This window comes from Pleurodeles waltl, chromosome 5 (genome assembly GCF_031143425.1).
Source record: "Pleurodeles waltl isolate 20211129_DDA chromosome 5, aPleWal1.hap1.20221129, whole genome shotgun sequence".
NCBI classification, from domain to species: domain Eukaryota; kingdom Metazoa; phylum Chordata; class Amphibia; order Caudata; family Salamandridae; genus Pleurodeles; species Pleurodeles waltl.
This window is the reverse complement of record NC_090444.1, coordinates 1,487,412,774-1,487,435,457: the sequence shown is the minus strand read 5'-3', so window position 1 is coordinate 1,487,435,457 and position 22,684 is coordinate 1,487,412,774. Positions and strand designations below refer to the sequence as shown.

Sequence of the window (22,684 nt, the reverse complement as noted above, 5' to 3'; positions counted from 1 at the left end):
AAAGTTCTGTCCTGATGACAAAGGTGAAATTTGCTTCTTTCCAGGTTAATGGGAATATGTAATCATCTCTTGAATTTTATGTTATGGGCAAAATGATGTATGAATGTAATTATTTCTCTTTCTTTAAAAAAAAAAAAAAAAAAAAAGAAACATGGCTGGATCACAGGGGATTGTGTCCCTGGGTCTGAAATCGGCCGGGGAAAGGCAGCCCTCCATCCCCACTGAACTGTGGTGGGCCTCAGGGGATGGGGTCCCCGGGGCCGAAATTGGCCCGGGGAGGGGGGCGTACAGCCCCTCTCCCCCACTGGATTGGCTTTGCACTGTCCACCTTAGTAGTATGCAAACATCTTCCTGCCTTTTGCCAGGATGATGGACAACTTACTAAAGGGTCCCCCAGGTTGTTTCACGTCGATTTTGGTGGCGTGTTCTTGATGCCAGGAATATGAGGACATCCCCACCAAACAAAGAAGCACTTATGCCATATAGCTAAAAGGAGGGACCTTGGTTTGGTGGTGATTTATGTCTTTGTAGTCTCATTGGCCTCTCTATAGGAGGATTCATGTTATCACAAAATTCTGGAAAAAGATGCACGAGGAACAATCCCATTGCTAAATGCACACAAGGTCGCAGAAGACATTTCCTGGTGGTCAATTACGCAGCTGTAGTGTGGACTACACACTGGACATTTACCCAATGAGGTAGCACTTACTAACTAACCAGTAGGAAGTGCTCCAGTTAGGTAGACATTTTGTGCAAAACTGTGGACTCTTGTTGGATAAACGAGAAATGAGCAGGTGAGCTTCCGTTCTGGCCATGATACTCATTTCATAGAAATTAAACCTCAACAGGAAGCCCTTGTAAATATAAACCCCCCAGTAAAAGCTCCACTTCTGGAAAAGACAAATGATCCTAACTCCTGGGCCTGGCAAAGGCAAAGCAAATGTGTTTAATCGGCAATTATATATTGAAAAACTTTCTGAAATCCTTTGTTGAGGTGAATGCATCTTTGATCTATTGGAGCACAATCTGTATGTGCAGCCTTCCTAAGTATCACGCATCAAGGGGTAGGATAAAGCATTTTAGTGCTGGTGTCCGCATCACTGCACTAAAATGCATTAGTCAAGCTTTATAGCTCCTCTGGGACAGTTGTGAGGTGCTAAATGAGCTTTATAACAAAAGCAGCAAGCGCACCGACAGCTTGCTCTGACTGCGTTGCTGCTGGCTGTCCAAGCCTCAACTCATTCACTGTCTCAGGCTGGGAGGCTTGACTGCTACAAACTATTATAAACCACTAGTTAGAATGTGCCAAGCCTACTTTTTTTAGCGGCGTCAGTGACCACATGTGGCAGACAGTGATTGGGCCATTGGCCGTTGCAGGTTTTATTTTCCCTTGCTGGCAAGCATGCCTAGTTGACCATGAACTATGCTTCCATTGGTCTGTGCTGTGATGTTGAGGTTGTGCTGGCGGGCTCCAGCGGAGGATGTTTTCCTTCACTGCAGCTGCCCCCTTCAGCCTATTTGAACTTCACCCTCACCAGTGCAGTCCTGTCCGTTTGTCTCTTGTCTAGTGGAGAGGGCGTGACAGCATCCCTAACTTGACCGGTGACAGAGAGACACCACACCACAAAGGCTGTCTGGACCAGCAAGAACTTCAGAGTGCAGAGCTGGCCTGAGAGGAGCTGAGAGCTCTGGTGTGTGAGTCACTGCTCAACTGCAAGGCAATCCCTGCAGTGTCAGTGTGCTGCGGGGTTCTGACTGCAGCACATGAGAAAAATTGAACTTCCCTCAGTGTAAGTCAGTCAATGCAGTAGCAGTGAGAAGCACAGACCATTTTGTAATGGGTGCATCTTAAATTTTTACCTTGCAAAAATATGTTTGTCTGCAATTTCAGATCTTCCATTTCTCTTCTGTAACTTCTTCAGTGTTTGATGTCCCATAATGCTAAACACCACTGCCAAAAAAGTCAGGACTGATGGGTGTTACACCTGACATAGTAGCAGCACATCTGGAAAAATAGATTTATTTTACATTTCTTTAAAGGCTGACTTAGCAAAATTGTAAAGGAGGCTTCAGATCACACAGAACAGAAATGCAAACTAAAATGTAGTTCAATCCTGCATGTGTTCCTTCTTCTGAAAATATATATTTTTAAGGAATATTTGTAATGCTAGCCACTGGAGTGATGTCTGCGGTGTTTGTACTCATTGAGCCATGTGCTGTCATATGACCTATTTACAATAAGGTAGAGAAGTAGTGTTTGTCTCTCTGTCCATCTTGGGGATGACGTGAGCCTTTTAGAGGCAGTTTGTAAACAAAAGGGAGCAATGGCACTTTCTTCTAGACCATTATGTTAGAGAAAGGAGTAATTTCTGTAAGCTTTCTCATTAAACAGAACTAAATATTTTGTTCTAATTGTGATTATGTGTCACTTATAAGTGTTGAAATGTCACAGAAACACCATAAAATATGGAAATGTCACACATATGCAGACTGAAAACTTGGCCGCTATGTATGTGATTGTGACGAGTGGGTTCTTTTCTTGTCCTCTCCTGGTGAGAGCAGAGTCCATGGGTCTCCCTTTAAACTGCTACGAGTATGCAACTGTGCAAGTCACCTGGAAGCTCTGCCAGCTTGGCCCCGCACCGTCCACCTTAGTAGTTTGCAAAGGTCTTCCCGCCTTTTGCCAGGATGATGGACAGTTTACCGAAGGGCCCTTCAATGCATTTCCCATGATTTGGGTGGCAGTTTCTTGATGCTGAGGAATATGAGGACATCTCCAATAAACAAAGAAGAACTCAATTCTTAAAGTGAAGAGGAAGGTCCCTTGTTTGGTGGAGATTTACCTCTTTGTACTTTCATTGTCTTCTCAATAGGATTCATGTTATCACATATTTCCTGATAAAGATGCACCAGAAACAATCATATTGCCAAAACGCACACAAGGTCACTGGTGATTTTTCCTTGTGCTCCATTACACAGCCGTAGTGTAGAATACATACTGGACATTTAACCAAGGAAGCGGAAAGAACTGCACTTGGATAGATAATTTGTGTAAAACTTAGGACTCTTGTTGGATAAAAGGGAAGATGAGGTTCCTTTGTGGCCGAGTCACTCACACAGCTACTGACCCACCCACACAGACACTCACACAACCACTCACAGATGCACTGAGACACTCATTCAGACACTCATGCACCCACTCAAAGACCCACTCAGACATTCATGCACCCACTCACAGACCCTGTCAGACATTCATGTACCCACTCACAGTCTCACTTAGGCTCACGCACCCACTCACAGACTCACTCAGAGACTCATGTGCTCACTCACAGGCACATTCAGAAACTCATGCACTCACACACAGATGCAGTCAGAGACTCATGTACCCACTCACAGACATACTCAGACACTCACGCACCCACTCACAGACCCACTTAGACATTCACACACCCACTCACAGACCCATTCAGAGACTCACATGCCCACTCACTGACCCACTCAGAGACTCACGCACTCACTTACAGACCCACTCAGAGACTCACACATCCACTCACAGACCCACTCAGAGACTCATAAACTCACTCACAGACCCACTTAGACACTTATGTACAAATCACAAACCCACTCAGAAATTCACACACCAACTCACAGACCCACTCACACATTCATGCACCCACTCACAGACCCACTCGGACTCATGCACCGACTCACAGACCCACCCAGACACTCATGCACTGACTCACAAACCTACCCAGAGACTCATGCACTCACTCACAGACACACTCAGAACCTCACGCACATACTCACAGACACAGTCAGAGACTTATATACCCGCTCACGGACCCACTTAGACACTTATGCACCCACTCACAAACCCACTCAGACAATCACGCACCCACTCACAGACCCACTCACACATTCATGTACCCTCTCACAGACCCACTCACGCACTGACACACACACCCACTCAGAGTCTCACTCACCCACTTACAGACCTACTCCCACTCACACACTCACTGACAGACCCACTCAGAAACTCTCACACCCATTCACAGACCTACTGAGACACTTATGCGCTCACTCACAGACTCACTGTCAAAGGTTAGTGATTACAGTTAGGAAACAAATTTTAAAAAACCTTAGAAATTGACTTAAAAAAGCAAAGGTTACAGGGGCATTATAGTTAGGAAATAGAATTTAAAAACTTTAGAAATTCACTGGAAAAAAACAAGTTTACAGAGATGTTATAGTTAGGCTCACATCTCACTCATACATAACCAGTGAAATTCAGCAGATAAGTTACCTGACCTAACTATAACTTAAGCCCCTGCAATGCACTGCTTATAACCTCAGATATTACATCACTTCTGACATGGTCAGTGACATCATTTATGACATCCCAAAAAAATGTAATAATTAGGCGGGGCCCCAGGGCTGAGATCGGACTGGGAAGGGGGGGCCATGCAGGGTTAGGTTGTTATAGGGGCTGGCCGCAGGGACTTACCACAGGCCAGGCCCTGTGGCCAACCCCCTATGCACATGGCCGAAGGACATGCGCAATGTTGGATTAACATATAGCAATAAAAATTACTTTACGTTAAAAAAAAACCATAGAAATGCACTGAAAAAAACAAAGATTACAGGGACGTTATATTTAGGGAATAGAATATAAAAAATTTGAAATTCACTGAAAAAAACAAAGGTTACAGGTACGGTATAGTAAGTTCTGAATTTACTTGTACGAGTTCATAGAAATTCAGCAGTGATAGTTAGAGTTCTTTAAAATAACTGTAACTTACGCCCTCGCCATGCACTGCTAACTATCCCAGATATTACAGCAGTTATGAGAACTTCTATAACATCCATAAAAGTATAAATGAAACATTAGCAGTCACATTTTTTAAGGAAAACCTGTGCGTGGTGGGGGTGCGAGAAGGCATTCCATGTAATGACCCAAGGGTTTTGATACAATCCCCTATCTACAAACACTGATTGACAGGAATTTGCACAAAATCTTACTCCTTCTCAAGCTAGGTGTAACAAGCATAAATAGTTTAATTTCTCTCCGTATTTCTAACTTTGAATGTGTGTTGCGTTGTATAGCACATATACAAAGTGAAAAAAGTCTTAAAGCATAGTTTTTGTACTAGAAAGGACCTCTTTCAGTACAAAACCTATGCTTCTGAGAACACGTATTGGCACATGGCTGCCAAAAGTGTGCCTGTCCACAGGCAAACAAAAAATGCACTATATTTTATTAGATATGGTCCATATTTCCTAACTCGCTTTGATGCATGGCAGTGCAGCAACGTTGCCTTGCATCAAAGAATAGAAAATTTGGTCCTCAGTCTCACACAATGTCACGCACTACTTGTCACTCGACTCTCACTCATCTTCACTCACACACATATACTTGCACATCCAGGAAGAACTGCTTACACATACAGACATATTTGCTCACACGCATGCACCTTTCTCTTACTTAAACATACTCCCGCCCGCTAGCAGACATACAACATACACTTAAAACTATTTTTGCTTACCGCAGCTGCCACCAAAGGTCCTAAGTGTGCTTCATTTTTTATTACAGTAATAGTGAATAATAATACGTTCACTAGTAGTATAATGTAAAACGGGTAGACAATACTGAATGGGGCCACCCCTTGGCACTGATTTTCTCACCTCTGAAGCCATTTGTTCCCAAGGTAGTGCCAGGGGTCGCAAGGAGCAAGCCAGAGGCTGCAGCTGTGACTCCTGGTGACCTCTAAATGATGCCCATGCTCCTGCGGGCCAAAGGAAGTTCTGAATAAAAGAGAGCACCTTGCAGGAAAGATTTAGAAGGCCTCGTGGGATTGGACTCTAGCTGTAGTTTTAAAGACTCCGGGGTAGAAAAGTCTATTTCGACCTAGAATTTGTGTCTTGGATCATCTAAAAGAGCCTCTGAAAGACGTAAGGCATTGAAATTGTTCAGGAAGAACTTTTGCAACTTCATAGGATTCCATCTCACCCCAGAATCCACAACCTGACTCCCTCAGAAATTTCCCTTGAGGTTTGGAGGAATTTGAGTGTACCAGGTTGCAAGGTAATTGGCCATGCTCCTTCACACCCCTCCAGTGAGAGACAGCAGTTTTCTGGTGGATGTATTTTATTCTGGTGCAGTACTGGCCTTCCACGAATGCTTTTGGTCATGGATCTAGATCGACATTGACACTGGATTGACAACTGGCTTCAATAAAGGCTTTTTGCAAAATGATTACTGCTCACATTTTTTGTCATTGTGGGTGTCATTTTATATTTTACTAAATTTGATTAGTACTTTTACTGTTTAATGTAGTTAATGTAATACTGCCTTGATGCCGCTAAAATTCTTTATATGCCGTTTCTATGAGAGGAGCTTATCCTTTTTTGAACCATTGCAATCAGGAGAAAGCCCAGGATTCCTCATTGGAACATACTTTTCACTTCTTAGGAAATGAGGTAATTTGACTTTGGAGGAGCTCGTCCGTTGTTCTTAATTATCTATAACCTCGCACATACACTTTGTTCAAGATGGAGGCAACTGTCAGCAACAAATCTGTACAGATGCAAATGGTGGGACTGTCAAAGCAGTAGCCTCGCTGACTGCCGGACTGGCAGTTTAATGTTTGCAGAGGTGGCGGAATCAATTTCTTTGGCATTATCTAGTGAGCACAATATAATCTTCATGTTATGTTGACAGCCAGCATGGTGTTGGTTAATTAAGGAAGAAACAACTGCCCCGTTTCCTGAGAAGTTGAGCGTCCTTAGAAAGCGGCTACCTGGATTCTGGGATACTATGTGTACCCCACAAGCTTCACACTGCCACTCATCGCCCAGTCCAACCACTAATGTTTCTTTTCTCATTTTCTATACAGAAGTTGTTTAGAGGAAGAACCGTATATTTCATAATTAGCTATGAAGCTGAGATAGCAGCTTTGAGTGGAAAACAAGCAATTATCAAATCACATCTTTTCTGCCCAACCAGTTCCACGTGTATACTAACATTACCATTCATGGCTCACACCAGTCCGCAAAAAAGAGTAAGGATGGTTTTAGAATTGAACTGGATGTCGCCTGAATGTATATTATCTGCATTAATCTGGTATTTTCCGTCTGCTGCCTACTCAAATTACCGCAGATGCATTGTAAATCACTCGAAGAACTGATGGCAAACTAACTCGGCCTGCATTTATCGCCTCTCGGAGGTCTGCCATTATTCCGTAATGGAGCAGAGACAAGATACAGCTGAAATGCATAACGCTTCTCACCGAAAATCTTAATTTTCAGTACTATATAGGTGTGTTGTATAATTAACACTGACTATTCTTGGGGCATCTTATTGTTGCATGGGTAACCAACTGTCGTCAATGGGGGAAGGTTCAATGGATCCCACAGTTCTGCTGAACCCTGTGAGCTCAGCGCAGGTAAAGACAGTAATGATCTGTGCGGCTTCAATATTTGTCTGTTTCGGCAATTGTGTCTGTATGTCTGTCTTCTGCACTGGGCCAGACCTTTTGAAGGCTGAGTTTAAATAGGTTTGGAGGATGGCTTATTGCAATCAATGTAGACAAAACATTTTTGGATGGTGAGCATGGTTTTCAAGGGGGTGTATCACACAGATGCCTATGGGAAAATGTGTAATTATTCGAAGGTGAAGCTAAACCCTTTCCTCGTGTGACACCCTCAAAAAACTGACTTATGTATGTGGCTTGAGGGCGTGATTTACTTTTCGCTGCAAGCAAACGTATTTAAGTATCCCTACTTAATTGCACTCAATATGAGGCCCTCCCAAACCTATGCTGGACACCCCAAGCTTAGACAGTGAAGAGTCCTGGTCCTTGCATTCCTGCCAGCACAACCCAACTGGACTCTCAATATCAAAGACCTGACTTCAGACAGACTCGTGATCATTACAAAGGACTTGTATATGCATGGAACCTACTTATGGCCGTGTCTGTCCACGAATCCCCAGACAATAGAGGCACAGTACTGACTTACAGCTGTTTCTGTCACATCCTTGCTGCCTTTCAGAGGCACAGGCCTGACTATAGGCTTTCAAGAGGTGCCGTAAGGCTGACTGCAACCCAGTTCTGCCAGACTTCCAGAAGCAGACAAGTGCTTAATGGCTGCAGCCGTGCTGAAAATGTATTCAGATCACAATCCGGGTTATTTCTATTCGCATTTTTAAGGGGTTGTGAAGACCTATCGCATCAAATATGGGTCAATCAACTTGAGACGTGCAGCAGAGGCAGCAGGTGAGAGTGAAGCACTATGCAGGTAGTGAGCGAGGTGAGTGAATGAGTATTGTGTAGATGGCTAGTGGGTTAGTAACAGAGAAATGCTGTGCAGCCGGGTTGGGAGAATAACTGCGCTGATGGTGAGCTGAAGACATACACAACACCCACACACAGTGAGTGAACAAAGTGAGAGGGAAGCAGTGTGTGGGCGGCCGGTTGAGAGTAAAGTGCACACAGTCTGTGGGTAGAAGTGTTGTGCAGATGGTGAACTGGAGGGCAGCGCTGTGCACATAGTGGGTGAGGACAGACGCGAACTGGGCAGGCATTACGTGGAGATTGAACCTGAGCTGTGTAGGAGGCGAAGCACTGTTCTGCAAGGGATGAATAACGTGTATACACAGATAATGAGCGTAGGAGAAGCGCTGGGCAGACAACTGGTGGCTAGAAACAGTACAATCAGTGAAGTGACAACACAGAGAGATAGTGGAGGTACAGGAAGAAACACTGTGCAGACAGTGAATGGTGGGATGTGTTAAGCAGACACTAACCAGGCACAAGACCCGGGTGGGTCTACTCAGCAGCTCAAGCAGGACTAAAGTCAGTCTACAAGTGCTGTCTGGAGCAGTCTCGACTATTACTCACAGGCCAGCAACAAATTATTTGACAACTTCAGTATAAGGAAGGTGTGTGCTAACAAACATCTGTATCAGGATGCCATAGGACTTTGTTAGCCTCCAGGAACTGAACATAACATTACAAAAGTACTGCAATGTGAGATAACAAATAAAATACAACATTGGCAAAGCCAATAGGTCCAGAACTGAATGCCAGCATTATGGCAAAGTCAATGATTGTTTTTTTCATGTTTTTTGCAAAACTTTATTGTTTGGGAAGCTGCAGAGCCTTTGTTGTTCTTAAAAGAAATCAATGGCTGAAAGCAAAAATATTTTTGGTCTAGAAAGCAGACATGGCCCAGTACTCCCTGGCACTGAAGGGAAATACACTGTGCGTGGACGCGCTCCTTGTGAAAGAGAAGAATGCTGTCACTCACATGAAGTCAGCGAATGGCTGAAGGGTGCTGACCCTTTGCCCCATGCTGAATGCTCTAGTGGGGAACAAAAATGTGGATGACACAATAACAGACCAATGGAAGAAAAGGGTTGGTGAAAGCCCCTATAAGTAGGTATCCTATTCATATAACTTTAGTAAAATTCAAAGGTCCTGACTAGCCCCACCCCTTATGAATAAGCATGTAAGTGTGATGACAAGATGCAGAATGAAAACTACAGCAAAACAAATTGACAGCAAAACCTTGCACATTCTCGCGGAAATACCTGTGTTGAGAGTTGAAGCCAGAGTTAGAATTCATCAAACGAAAGCATTAGTCATTCCAAAGAATGTCTTAGGCTACATCGACTATGTCATTATAGGAAGGCAGTGACTCAATTATTCTTTGAAACCGGCTGCAACCAGCTGTATAATACAATTACATTTTGTATTCTAGATTTCGCTCAGGAAGTCAAATGATAAAAAAGGCATAACAAATAATATTGTCCAAGTGCACCGTGATTTGCAGGAAACTTATCTTCTCACAAGCACAACCTAAGATTTCCCACCATTTCAGCTGTTCAGATATGCTAACCCTGCTTTCGCCAGCTCACGTTTCTGTTTTTTCACACCTTTATGGAAAGTTGGTTGGGCCTCTGGTGATAACGTCAGTAGTGGCAAACCCGCTGTGCGTGCTACACTATCAGCAAGTTAATGGATGCCGGGGGCCTATTGCTGTGTGCTGGTCTGCATAATATTTAAGAATAGATTGTCTGAAACAAGTAGGTTGCTTTAGATTTCTCCAGGGAGACACTGTAAATGTTCTAACGGACCTGAGGCGGTGTGATGAATGTCAATGCAAATGGTGCTCCTGGGGACTGGATGAGTGGGTTAGTGACGCAATGTGGCACAATCAATGCAGCTCCGACTGCGCTCTGTGCAGCGTGATCTATTTGAGTTAATATTAAGCAGTTTTGAGAGCAATCTTACAACCTTTAGAGAACCTTCATCCTTCTTTCACATTCCGAGTGCGCATTTTAATAGCACTTGGCATATCAAAGGCAGAGCAGCTCTAACCGGTGACCCATCACCGTAAAGATGTTCATCTTCATAAATATCTGATGATATTGTCGACTACACTTTCTCTAATTGAATATATTGAAGCCATCGTCCCAGATATGTATGTACTAATAGAGTGTTTTAATAATTCATCTGATTCCTTTCAGTTTGTTCCTCAGTACGACTATGTAGAAGAATGTAAGATGCATAGGGGCAAGCATGTTCAGTAGAGAGCAGCTTGTGAACCACACTGTACTGCCGTGCTCCGGAAGTTATCATTTTCCAAGGCACCCAGTACATCCTCTGCGTGGGAGTCCTTAACACTCTACAATGGTGCTCAAATTAACTTGCTTGACTATAAGTCCCTCATGTAGGCAATGGTGTCACTAACGGCTGGTGGGCAGCCGGTGTGGTTCTGTCGTCTAGTCCTTTTTATTTCTATCCCTAGTAGGTAAGACTACCTTCCTGCCCTCCCTGGTAAACCACTGCAGCTTGGCATGACCTGGTCCGCTTCCTTCCACTCACTGTGTGAAATGTGAATGTAGCATCAATGACGCGATGTGATGGGTTGGGATAGAGGCTCTGGGTACCCAGAGCATGGGTAGCCCCAAGAAGTTGGGTTGCCATGATAATATAGATATTGCGTTAGATGCCTTCCCGTCCCATACATATGTCGCTGTTTGCCACATTCCCCCTTCTTGCCCAGTCCATTGTACCCAGAAATCTCAACATAACACTGAGACCTTCTTTCAGCTTACTCCATGAGTTCTTTGGGCCGCTCATCCTGTGGCCTAGAAATAAGTATTATCTTATCAAGGACTTCGACGCCTGAACATAGGCAATGTCCTGAGTCCCATCTCCACCTCCTGTAGTCAGCCCTGATGTAGGAGGACTGACACCCTAAGACAAGTACCTGATTCACTGAAGGACTGTCTGAATGGAATTTACTAAACCCTGGTGATACAATTGTCATCACAGCACCAGGGTATATGTACTGCTTGTTTCTAGGAGATCAACCTACATTTGAACACAATGCACTTGAACCTAATAGAGCCACCCCCCCTCTAAAAAAAAAAAAAACATTTCAAGCATTGCCCCAGGTCTTAGTTTCTGGTTGTGACTGTTCTCCTTCATGAGCTGGGATGAGACTCAGGGCCGGCTTTAGGGCAGTGCGAGAGGTGCGACCACACTGGGTGCTGACCTCAGGGGGGTCAATGTCTTTAGCAATAAACTTAGAAGCTTGCGATTTAAAAGCACCTCCTGTAACGTTTCTTGTGTGTCCAGCCTTCAGTAAGCAATTAAAGTATCAAGATACTTCTTGTGATTAATGTTCCTGCTAGGGAAAGAGATGGGAGTTTTGTGTAGAGGCAGCTTTGACTCACAATAAAGTAGCGTAAAGGGTTAATATGTAGAGGGTAAATATGCCTGCTGCAAAGAATAGAACTATATTTTATGTGGACAGCTGAGTGGATTATTAGAGCCAGCCTTTAAAAGCACTTTTAAAACAAATGAATGTATGTGAAGGGGGGCTATGGAGAGATGAGGGGCACACTTGTAGGGTGGTAGTGAGAGAATCCGAGGAGGTGGACATTGGGTGCCAAAAAGACTGTCGCACAGGGCGCCACTAGAGCTAAAGCCGGACCTGATGAGACTCAAAGGACAGCAGAGAAGCATGCATTGCTTAGAACTGGAGAAGGGAAGCAGACAGACTACCCTGCACGATGAGAACCTGTCTTAAAAGCAGGTTGGTCATGTATTACTATAAGCTTGACGCTAAGATGACCACTGCTGAGAGGAGGCTGCCATCATCATCTCTCCAGGGACTAAAGTAAAAACGTCCTTGTGCTTACCACCTCGAGTACAGGGAGAGCTCAAAAAAATTACATGTGATCTCCATTTGAATGGCAACTTTCTGGAGGGCTATTGGTCCCATCCTGAGGTCTGAATGTTATTATGACCTGTCAGTGAAGTGAGGATCTCGCAAGGACACCTTTGTGGTTCCCTGTAGGCCATGCTGATAAACTTGAGGGTCACGCTTCACCCAACAACTGGACACACTTTTATCCTCTTGAAGTAGTACCAAATTGAAATATGCACCTTCCCTGCATTCACAAGGGTCACTACTGTCAGAAGGAGTCAGGCACCTTCCTGCCAACTCTGATCTCATAACAAGCTGAATGACTGACACCAAACAAAAACCTTGACCACGTGAACTGAAATGCTTGCAGCCCGCCTGAATCATCTGAACAGGTTCTTGTGCAACAAAGATAGTTTGACTCATACAGGCTCCACAGGTCAGACACTACACTTCTATGACACTACCATTAAGCTTGGCGTCGCTTTTGCAGTTAGAAAGGATGCATGAAGTATCCCTGCAAATCTGTGAGAGACAGATTTTCTGCCATTATTGTGTTGCAGTGTTTGAGCTTTTATTGTTAATTACACTCTAATGCGTTTGGCAAAGCTACAGCACGAACTCGACGTTACATGCATTGTTCCCTACTCCTGCGTTACCTCTACATGAGCTTTCTAGCCCACATCACCCTTCATACCTCAACTACTGATCACTGCCTGCTCAGAATCAAGACATAAAGGGAGGTTCATGAACGGGAAATCCTTGTCACAAAGACTGCCTGCTGTCCCTGCCGTCCCTCGCACCTGTGGAATCGGCTAGACAATCGCAAAGCGGCCTCATCTCTGCAGTACGCCTATTGACCATACTGTGCTACTGGCAGAGTACTGGCACAAATCATATTTGCATCGGTGTGGATAGTGAATATCCTTTACTATGTTATAAGTTTCATATTGCAGCGATTTTATCGTATTTTGATTCTTCAGAGAATGTTGGGCAAGATAAAACTTAGGCTAAACTAATATTTTTTGAAGAAGGAACGCATGTGATCTTGCTTGCAAGCAATCAAGATATGTTAGTTTAAGGAAGGAGTTTGTTTCATGGTTTTATTCCTTTTTAATGACATATTTTTATTTTTGACTCCATTGTGTGGTGTTTGCCCTTGTTAAACTGAAACAAAGGGGTAGGATGAGTGGAATGAATGGGAAAGGGTTTGGCTTTCAGAGGCGGAGCATGCTGCCGGGTGTTATGGGCCCTTGACTCACACAGACGTGTCAGTCAGTTCATCCTCTGCTCAGTGGCCCTTATGCGGATTAGTTTAGTGAACTTTGTAAGCAGTTAAATGTTTTTGGAGACCTAAAAACCCAAATGTGCATGTTATCCATGTGATAAAGTCTGCCAGGTGATACATGTGGAGAGGTGAGAAAATATTTCCAAGCTAACCGATTTAGAGGATAATACAGTTAAACACCTTGTTTCTTTGGGTGTTTCCTTTTAAACTTTGGTTGGGGATGTTCTCAGTGATGAAAGAAGAGTGAATGGTACCCTGCTGACATATACTATGATGCACCACCCAGTAGAAAAACTGGTTTTATACCCATCAAAGCTGATGTATGCTCTTTTCATCCAATAAAAATAATCCTTGTGATGTGTGATCACAGCCTGCCACCCTGGTTCAGTAAAAACGTTGTGATGGATTTGAATGTTGACTGTACAGCGGATACAGCAGATGATGCTGAAAGATCACGCGTTCCTGACTACACATCTATACGTATATATGTTGTGGAAAGAACAAAGGTCCAATGAAGACCACCACAGGACATCTTTTTCTAGGAGGATTAAATTCCAATTTGCAGACAGTGGCGTTGGAGAAGTAACTTCATTTAATTTGGAGCAGAATGTGACATCACATTCTTTTAGCGTGAAACCTAGGGGTTAAAACATACTTTTTATTTTCATGAACATTGGCACAGATAAAATGCACTATTGACGGATAGCATCTTACTACAATAGCCTGAATGCAGTCCTTCCTAAGTCGAGGAGTGGAGAAAATCATGAATGTGTCATACGATATATGTAACAGAAATCACTAATGTTGTTGCAAATGGTGATGTGCTCAAACTACATCAACCCTCAATCCAAATCCTCCATTCACAGGCATTTAGGAGCCAGGCTGGCAGACAGGTCCATGGATATGGTGCAGAAATGTACCACCAAAGGAAATCATCAGAATTGAATCAGACAGTCCTCAGAGATTCTCTGCAAGAAAACAAGGGTGACTTTGTACTTGGTGAGATGATAACCTGGCAATCCATCTCACCCCCAATTATGTTAAGATGCCCATCGTGGAGCTTCCCTACGTAAAGGGCAGTTCCTAAATAGCTGAGTTTGAATGTAAAGGCTGTGACTTAGCATGATTCATTTCACATAGATAAAGCAATGCTGCAATGCAGTTCACTAGAATTACAATATTTACATTTATGATCACAGGAAGGAAGGATGATGGCGAGCACATTTGCTACAGCAAACGGGGAAATGATTCTCTAGTGACAACAAGAATCAGACTCACAAGGCAGCCAGTAGGCTCTCTAGACCATTAAGTGTGTATCTGCCCCTACCACTTACTGTTAAAAGAGACACTGGATTGTTCCCCTGCTAGGAAGGTTACTCTCTGAAGTCCACAAATGCAAATCCTTTTCCACCTTTTCATTCTGGATCACTTTGTGCATGAAGTGCATTTGTAGGCTAAAAGGAAGTATCTCTGCCTCTAGAAAAGGTGCATGGCTACCGCTCATGTTGACAAATCCCATTATTGCCACTTTGGCATCATTGTATTCATTTGACAGCATCTCTGCTTTGCACATGTTCCCCTATGGGTTACAATACCATTTCCAATTACGCACCTTTTCCTGGTACCCATGCACAGATCACCCCATTGTCCTTCTGCCTAGACTAGTGCTGCCTATATGATTTAGTCCTAACCATAATTAGGACACTGGAATGTTGGCGGATCCACATGACAAGGAGTGGCTCAGGGTCAGTACTGGCTGATATATTCCTTGTGCTCCAACATTCCAATGCTTGTCTTTCTATTTCTCTCTTTTTACTTTAGAATATTCTGCCCCATGTGGGTGGAATGTTCTAATAGTATTATAGCCCTTCTGCCTCAGACTATACCTGCTGGTATATGCTTTCTTACTCATCATATTTCCTTGGCTGTGGTATCTGCATATAATTTATGTTCAGTGCCTTTAACAAGCGGTATAGCCCTCACCTGCGGGCTACAGTGCTATATTATAATTTGTGTGCCTATCTTTCACATCTTGTCTAACACCCTGCTGGACACTGTCCCCTGAGTCAGGATAAGAAGATAAAATACATCTCTAGTTGTTCCTCATGCATGACACCAAAACACTTTCCACATGGGATCACAAAAAATACAACACTCTGCCAACCACTGTACTGCAACTTTTTTTCTAACACTTACTACCCCTAGGTGTTGTGCTGGAGCAGTCACCTGGATGGCCAGCATTCTATTCTATGTAGGATGTGTGGTTGGAAGGATGTTGGCTTTGTTTTGACCTTATGTTTTTAAGTCAGGTCTGAAGATCACTGAAATGTGTCTTCTTGTCGTGGAACACAGCTGGTCCCAGTGGTACTGAAGAAGAAGCATGAGGGACAGGTGCACAGTTTATAGGTTTCAGTACACTGACAGTTAAGAGCATCTTTTTAGGTCCTTGTAGCCTGTATGAACTACAAATTACTACCCGACAGCTGAGTGTTATTGTGTTATTGTTAGTGTGGGCAAGGAGAGTTATATATTGCATTGTTTCGAAATATATAGTGCTTTCTACCCGTAATAAGGTATTGAAGCACTTACTGTCGGGCAGCCACTGTTCCAGAACTCATGTTTAGTGATTTTTTCAGTGGTTATTGATAGCTATTGGGATTAGTCTTGTATTCTTAAAGAAACTATTCCTTGCACTTGCTCCACTTTCTATGTGCTAGATTAAATTAACAGGAGTAAAGTGTCATATTTAATAGGTACGTATATGAAGATATGCAAATGGTTTGTGGTATTAATAGATGAGCTACAGGAGATTAGGTATTGTTAAGTTGCTGGGGTATGACTTTTAAATGAAAGGAAAAGAAAGGAGAGGCTGTGATCTTTGAAAAGAGGTGTGGGCAATTCACAGAAACACAATCAGAGAGATTAAGGCACATGTGTGATTTAGAAAAGGGTGTGCTCAGAGAAAGGAGGCACGAAAAGCATGTAAAGTAGAGAAAGTCATTTGAAATAAGAAGAGAGGCAATAATTGTATTAGGTCAAAGTGAATTTTTATGAAATATAAATTAGACTTTTTTGAGATTGCATGCAATCTGAGGTTGCAAAACTGCAGAAATAAACAAATTATTTGCTGTGAGATAGTGGTATGCTGAGCACTTTTGATGAGCACTATAATCAGGCAAAAGGTCTATCCTCTGAAAGGCTACTGTCAGACCACCACTTCAGCAAAAACAGCTCATCAACTCAAGGGCTGACACATAAGGTAATGGCCGGACGCTTAAATAGGGAAATATAAAGAGGCTTAGGCTGTGCTCAAGGGCTGCAGTAACCTCATGATAATAGCAGGGTGGTATACATCCAAAAAATGTGCTTTTGAACCCGCACGGGTATGTATTGCTATATAAATACTCAATAAAATACAATAAACAATTCATGCCAGCCAGCACAGTGGTTATCTGAACTTCCTCGTTTTCATGGCTTAAGGGTAACTGTTTCCACACTGATAAAGATAGCTATCAGTTTGTTCTGTAAGCACTGTGATTTCTAGTGTCTGGCTTCTACTATTTTGTAAGCAAGCCACAGCGTATTGCTGAAGCAGAAACATTTCCTTTGTGTTGCATGGAATCAGTACAGTGTCACCTTAGATTTTTTTCCTTTAACTGGATCCTATATTTTGGAGGCTTTAGACCTATGTGTACTTCACCTCTGCTAACCAGTAGTAAAGTCCTTGTGATTCCCCTTTAAAACATGATCAAATTGGCATATTCCTTATAGGCCTTATCTTTAACTTGCCTATACGCCCCTTGTATATTGTACAAAGTGCACCTATCCCTAGAAGTTAAATGCCACTAGAAGGTTGCAGCACCCGTTGTGTCATCCACTTTAGGAGTGGTTCAATCATGGCTTCAGGCCTACCACTGCTGGCTAACTGAATCATCACCAGACTTAAGTCTGTGGGTTTTACATATTAAACTTGGGGCGTGCTTGAAAGAAAGGGAACAGGAAGCCAAGGACATTCTTGTGTATTTGCTAACTGGCTGCTGAAGAATCCTGCATTTGTGCTGTCAGATGTCTGTCTCTGGGTTTGTTATGGTTAAAGTGACTGCCCCAAACTGGAGTTTTGTATGAGATGTGAAAGGACACTTGGATCAATATAGTAAACTACCCACACACACACACACAAACCTCCAGCCCTTAGAGCCCAAGTTTAATTTCACCATCTTGAAAATGCCCAAAGTAGGTAGGGTTAGCCCTGGGAACTTTTATGAGGGCATGCCCAGGAGTCATTTCCACTCTCATGCTAGTGCAAGGCATAGAGGTGGCACCCTCCGGCCCCCACTTCAGAAAACTGTTGTACCTTAGCAAGAACAGAAAAAGATTGGACCTTCTGCCCATGAGCTGAGAGGAGCCATAGAAGGATTGAGCCTGCTCCCTCTCGTATCCAAGGCAGTGAACTGGACACTTAGGATCAAAAGTGTGGCTTCTTGTTCAAGCTCCAGGGATACAAAAATCTACAAGAGGCTTCTCTTGCAACATCCCAGCTGACTGTGGCAAATGGAGCAGGTCTGGACCCTGCTGTTAGTCTCTGCTTGACACCCTGTGAATCTCTAAGTAGCTCCCCTGAGGTTCTCTGGCCTTAAAAGTTTATTCCTGTGGTGGATTGGGAAGGCAAAAGGTAAACTCTTGGACGAGGACTAACTCGGTTGGTGTGGTCAGCTTAAAATTGTTGCTATGCCCCGGTTTATAGCAACCATTGACTATCGTTGGCACTTTGTGGTGCTATTTTTACCTAAAACTTCTAAATTTCATATATTGGTTCCCCTTATTGAAGTTTTGACATTTTAGTGTAATTTTGTACATTAAACTTTACTCTATTATTTTAATTTGGTTGGGGATTTTTATTGTTTTGCCTTTTGACTTTATTATAGTGTTGGCACTGCATAAATACTTTACACATTGCCTTAAGTTATGCCTGTTTGTTCTCTGCCATACCTACCCGTGGGTTGATCTCAAGTTTATTTACTGACCTGCTGGTTCACCCTGACAAGAGTTCTGATCATTCTTTGATGTGGGTAGTTACCCAACTCAAATAATAATCAAATTTCTTACAGCCAGCTAACTAAAGTATTCATAAGACTTGCATTACATAAATACTCGCATACATTATGTAAAAAATCCACTTGAACGTTTCATCATTGCACAAAGTTGACTTACTTATAGTTCTGTAATACTATGTATTCACAACGTTCTCATTAAGAGATTATGCAATAGTGAGGTTTATGAAATGTTAAAATGTGTTTTTCTTTCTCTTCTGTCCTTCATTCTCAAATATAAAACCCACAAATGCTGCCTCCAACCCCCCCCCCCCCCACCACCTCTTGCGAATTTCAAATTAACTGGTTCAATCCACTTCACTTTACACTCGCAGGTTCATACAGGTGGGAGTTAGTTGTGAAAACTGCGGTAGGTGTGTTTTTGAACAGTTTGTCTACATCTGTCAAGACGTTCTCAAAATGAGCCCAGCATGCCCTTGGCCACTCATCTATGGCGACACCCCTCGGAACACACATCACGTCACGAATACTCACATCTGGCTCATTAGTAAATTATAGACGAGAAATTACTGCTGCTTAGCTGAGGCTTTTCTGACTCTCTGGCTCACAGGTAAATAAGATGTTTTTCTGAGGAAAATTACGATTTTTCCCCAGAGGACATGAAACAGCGACGGAAAACGTTTTGGGAGTCAGACCCATGGCCGTGCAACTCAGTTGCCCTCTGTCTTAACCATCTCTGACATTTTACAACCACACGCTGTACTTGTTTTGTTTGAAATGTTAGCAGGTATGCATAAAAACACACTAACATAGTGGAACACAATAACCCCACGCTGCGTGTCCAAGCAACACGGAGTCAAAGCTCGGAATGCAGACGTGTCCTGCCACAGGGCTCCGCTCTATGCAAACAGCTCTGTCCACAATGAAAACTGCTCGGCCACAGACCGACCGCAAGGATTGGCGCGGACGTGAAACTTACCTTCATAAGGTGCTGATTTATCCATTTTGTAAACGTTTTCTTTTGCACTTTGTCCCGTTCGTCTAGAATGAAGAAAACAGCTTGCATCAATTACATGTAAACATAGGCACAGTTATTCTTAGAGGTGAGGTACAGCAATTTTCAATTTAAAGTGCGCCACTCCCCGCCCCCCCCCCCTCCTCCCCCCCCCCCCCCCCCCCCCCCCTCCTCCCCTGACCCCCTCGGGCCTGGTTATCTGCGGGCCTTTATTATGTTTAAAAATGGCTTAGAAAACACCTCGCGCTGGGTCAGTCAAGTTCATTCACTGGAGCTGTGGAATGTAACAGCCCTGTCCCTGCCAGGGAACGAACGAGCCTAACCTGACGCCGAGCGTAAGGTGAGGAGGTGCACTGCTCAGGCATTAGCCGGGTCTGCTCCTGAGCCATCACTGTCATAGGCCACGCGCCACCGCCCCGCCCATCACTACTAAGACCACCTCATAGTCATAAACACACTCACTGGCTCATTCCTAGACCAGGTCAACTACACAGACACGCAACAATAGAAATCAGTCCTTTACACTTAGTCTATGTTGCAAACTATAACACACATATCAAAGCACGCCATTATATTGCATTGCACAACATGATGTAATATAACTAAATATGAGAAATATCACATTAAGAATTTTTATTCTGCCGCGGGTATGTTATTACATTTGTTGGCTGACACAGAGAATTTGAAAGATGCTGTCCCATACGTAAAATGTGACATTATCTGACATTATCACAACATATGTCAACAGCCACACATACAGTGCGATCATGTCGAGGGTCAGGGAGGACTTCACTCTCCCACACATCTGTGCAAGCATTTTTTTGTGTGGTCCCCTTCTAACTCCTAAATGTGGCATAAGCAGGGAATGACTATGAGAATATTAATGGTCGTGCCACTGCCGAGATCTAAGGGACGCAAAACCAATTAATAGGGAGAAAGCATTTTTATTGTTAGCTGCGGACATACACTCTGTATTTAAACTAAGATGACCAGCATCAAACGGAAAGTCGCCTAACAACCAGGTCAGGCAAGGTACATCTCAATCTGGCCCTAACAACCAGGTCAGGCAAGGTACATCTCAATCTTGCCCAAGGCAATCCGAGGCTATCATGAGCAAAATTGAGAACTTACATTTGAATGGACAGTCTGTGTATCAAGCCCAACGCCGGTATAGAAAATATAAAATCTGATTTGGATTTGGAAATCGGTTTCTAAATCCAGATAAATCACCGAATAGGTGTTTTACAGAAAAGATTTATCCATATTTTGAAACCTGGTATGAAGTATACACCTGTGCAAAAATCACCAAAGCAGTCCCTCAGCATTAAGTCAACAGCACTTTCAATCTCCACAATCACAAATGTGCAGTGAAACCCTGTCTGGTACGGATTTCATATCATCAAACAACTTGCAACTTTCACCACTCTACCATTTGATGAGGTAATTGTGAATGTGGCTATGACAGATCGAACCCTCTCAGAAAATGTTCCTGCAATAACTATGGCTATTTATTTATTGTTAGTATTCAGCTAAATGAACTGCTTGCTTGTGCTGCTCAGTAGTAACAAAGATCAATACATCTTGTAACCATTCAGGTAAAGTTATCCTAACCCTACCCCAAAATCCTCCGTACAACATTGCTTCGTAGCTCGTTACATGAAATCCACATAGGCCAAGCAACCAATGACCCACCGAACAACACCAAAGCACTTGGGAATATTCATCCACACACATAACACACTACACAGTTCTTAAGCAGTCTCAACATTTATGACTTTCATATAAACCAACACAAACCTTAACTAACATAAGCGCTACACAACCAGTTGCAACCAAATAGAAACAAACAACGCTCCCAGAATTGTATGAAAATCACACCCATATTAATAAACAACTGTTGTGTGATAGTGTTGGTAGAAAGTAGCTACACAAATGATGACAATATACCCTAACAATTTTTTGGGGGGGACATTTAACAGTCTGCGCTTGGGAGAATTAGTCGGTTGATTAGTTGGTGGGTAGTTACCAAAGTAAAATGCACTGGCATCGGGCAGGCTATTCACACATTCTCGAGAAACACAACCACCTAGGGATAGTGACAAATTCATAGATTCCTTTTCTACAGTCAGTCTGCGTGCAAAAGCCATGAGATGAAATGTTGCCAATAAACTAACAATATGCAGCCACTTTCCATACTGTCAGTTGTATAATTCAAGCTAAAACCAATAGGAGGCACACTTAAAATGCACCCTGCGCTTGGCAGTAAGATGATGGCAGCCACTGCTGCTCACGCGCGAGAGAGGTGAGATCACTAGGCACCAAGGGCAGGCACTTAAGACAACTTAATTCTGTGAGGCAAGAAAAAATATGGCTCTAAATCTAAATTGGGGAAGAGTAGGAGCCTCGTTAAATCTACCTTTCAGTCTCAGCAGGTGCAGAGAGCATAATGAAGAATGGGGCCTGGGCCTTGTCGAGAGCCCTGACGCAAGTGACAGTGCTTGTTTTTCTAGTTTTCTAGGAGAAGCGCTCCATAACAGCAGCTCTCTCCAGAGTGTAAGGAATACAATAAAGAGAGCCCAGACACACACCAGAAAAAAACCCATATACACCGCGAATACTGACCCATGCAGCACATCTGACGCACCAGCTGGGCGTTCAATTGCTGCTCGTGATCGAGGAGATGGCCCATCATCCTCAGGGGCACACGATTGGTCACTTCCCTCAGCTCATGGCTCCCAATTAAAAAAACAAGCCGCACAGCATGTTGTGACAGAGCAAAGAATACAAGACGCAAGACGCGCCTCCTGCCAGAGCTCGAAGCCGTGATTCCCATTTTCAAACAAACACGGGCAAAGGCTGCCCCCTCAGCTGCTAAGACGGGCACACCATCAGACTCATGTCTTTTCAACTCAAATGATGACATTATTTAGTATAATACATTTTTACTGTTTCTTTTTTAAAGTAAAGCTGCACTTTATACCCAATGGTCTTCGCTATTAACATTTTGCACTATACTTGACAGAGCCAACAGGCACTGCAGTTTTTGCTATTAGACTGCATCCAAGATACTGGAACTTTTTTAAGCTATTTTTTTTTTTTTATTCACCAAAGATG

The 22,684-nt window shown here is 43.2% G+C and overlaps 1 protein-coding gene across 7 annotated transcripts in view; it reads right to left on the bottom strand.

Moving 5' to 3' along the window:
* The window catches only part of DST (dystonin), a 1,789,835-nt gene that overhangs the window by 1,111,938 nt on the left and 655,213 nt on the right, over positions 1 to 22,684 (bottom strand). For all 7 annotated transcript variants that reach the window (XM_069235771.1, XM_069235778.1, XM_069235775.1 and 4 more), the window contains one exon: positions 19,535 to 19,596. In XM_069235771.1, the coding sequence (XP_069091872.1) occupies positions 19,535 to 19,596 (62 nt within the window). The remainder of the gene's footprint in view (positions 1 to 19,534; positions 19,597 to 22,684) is intronic.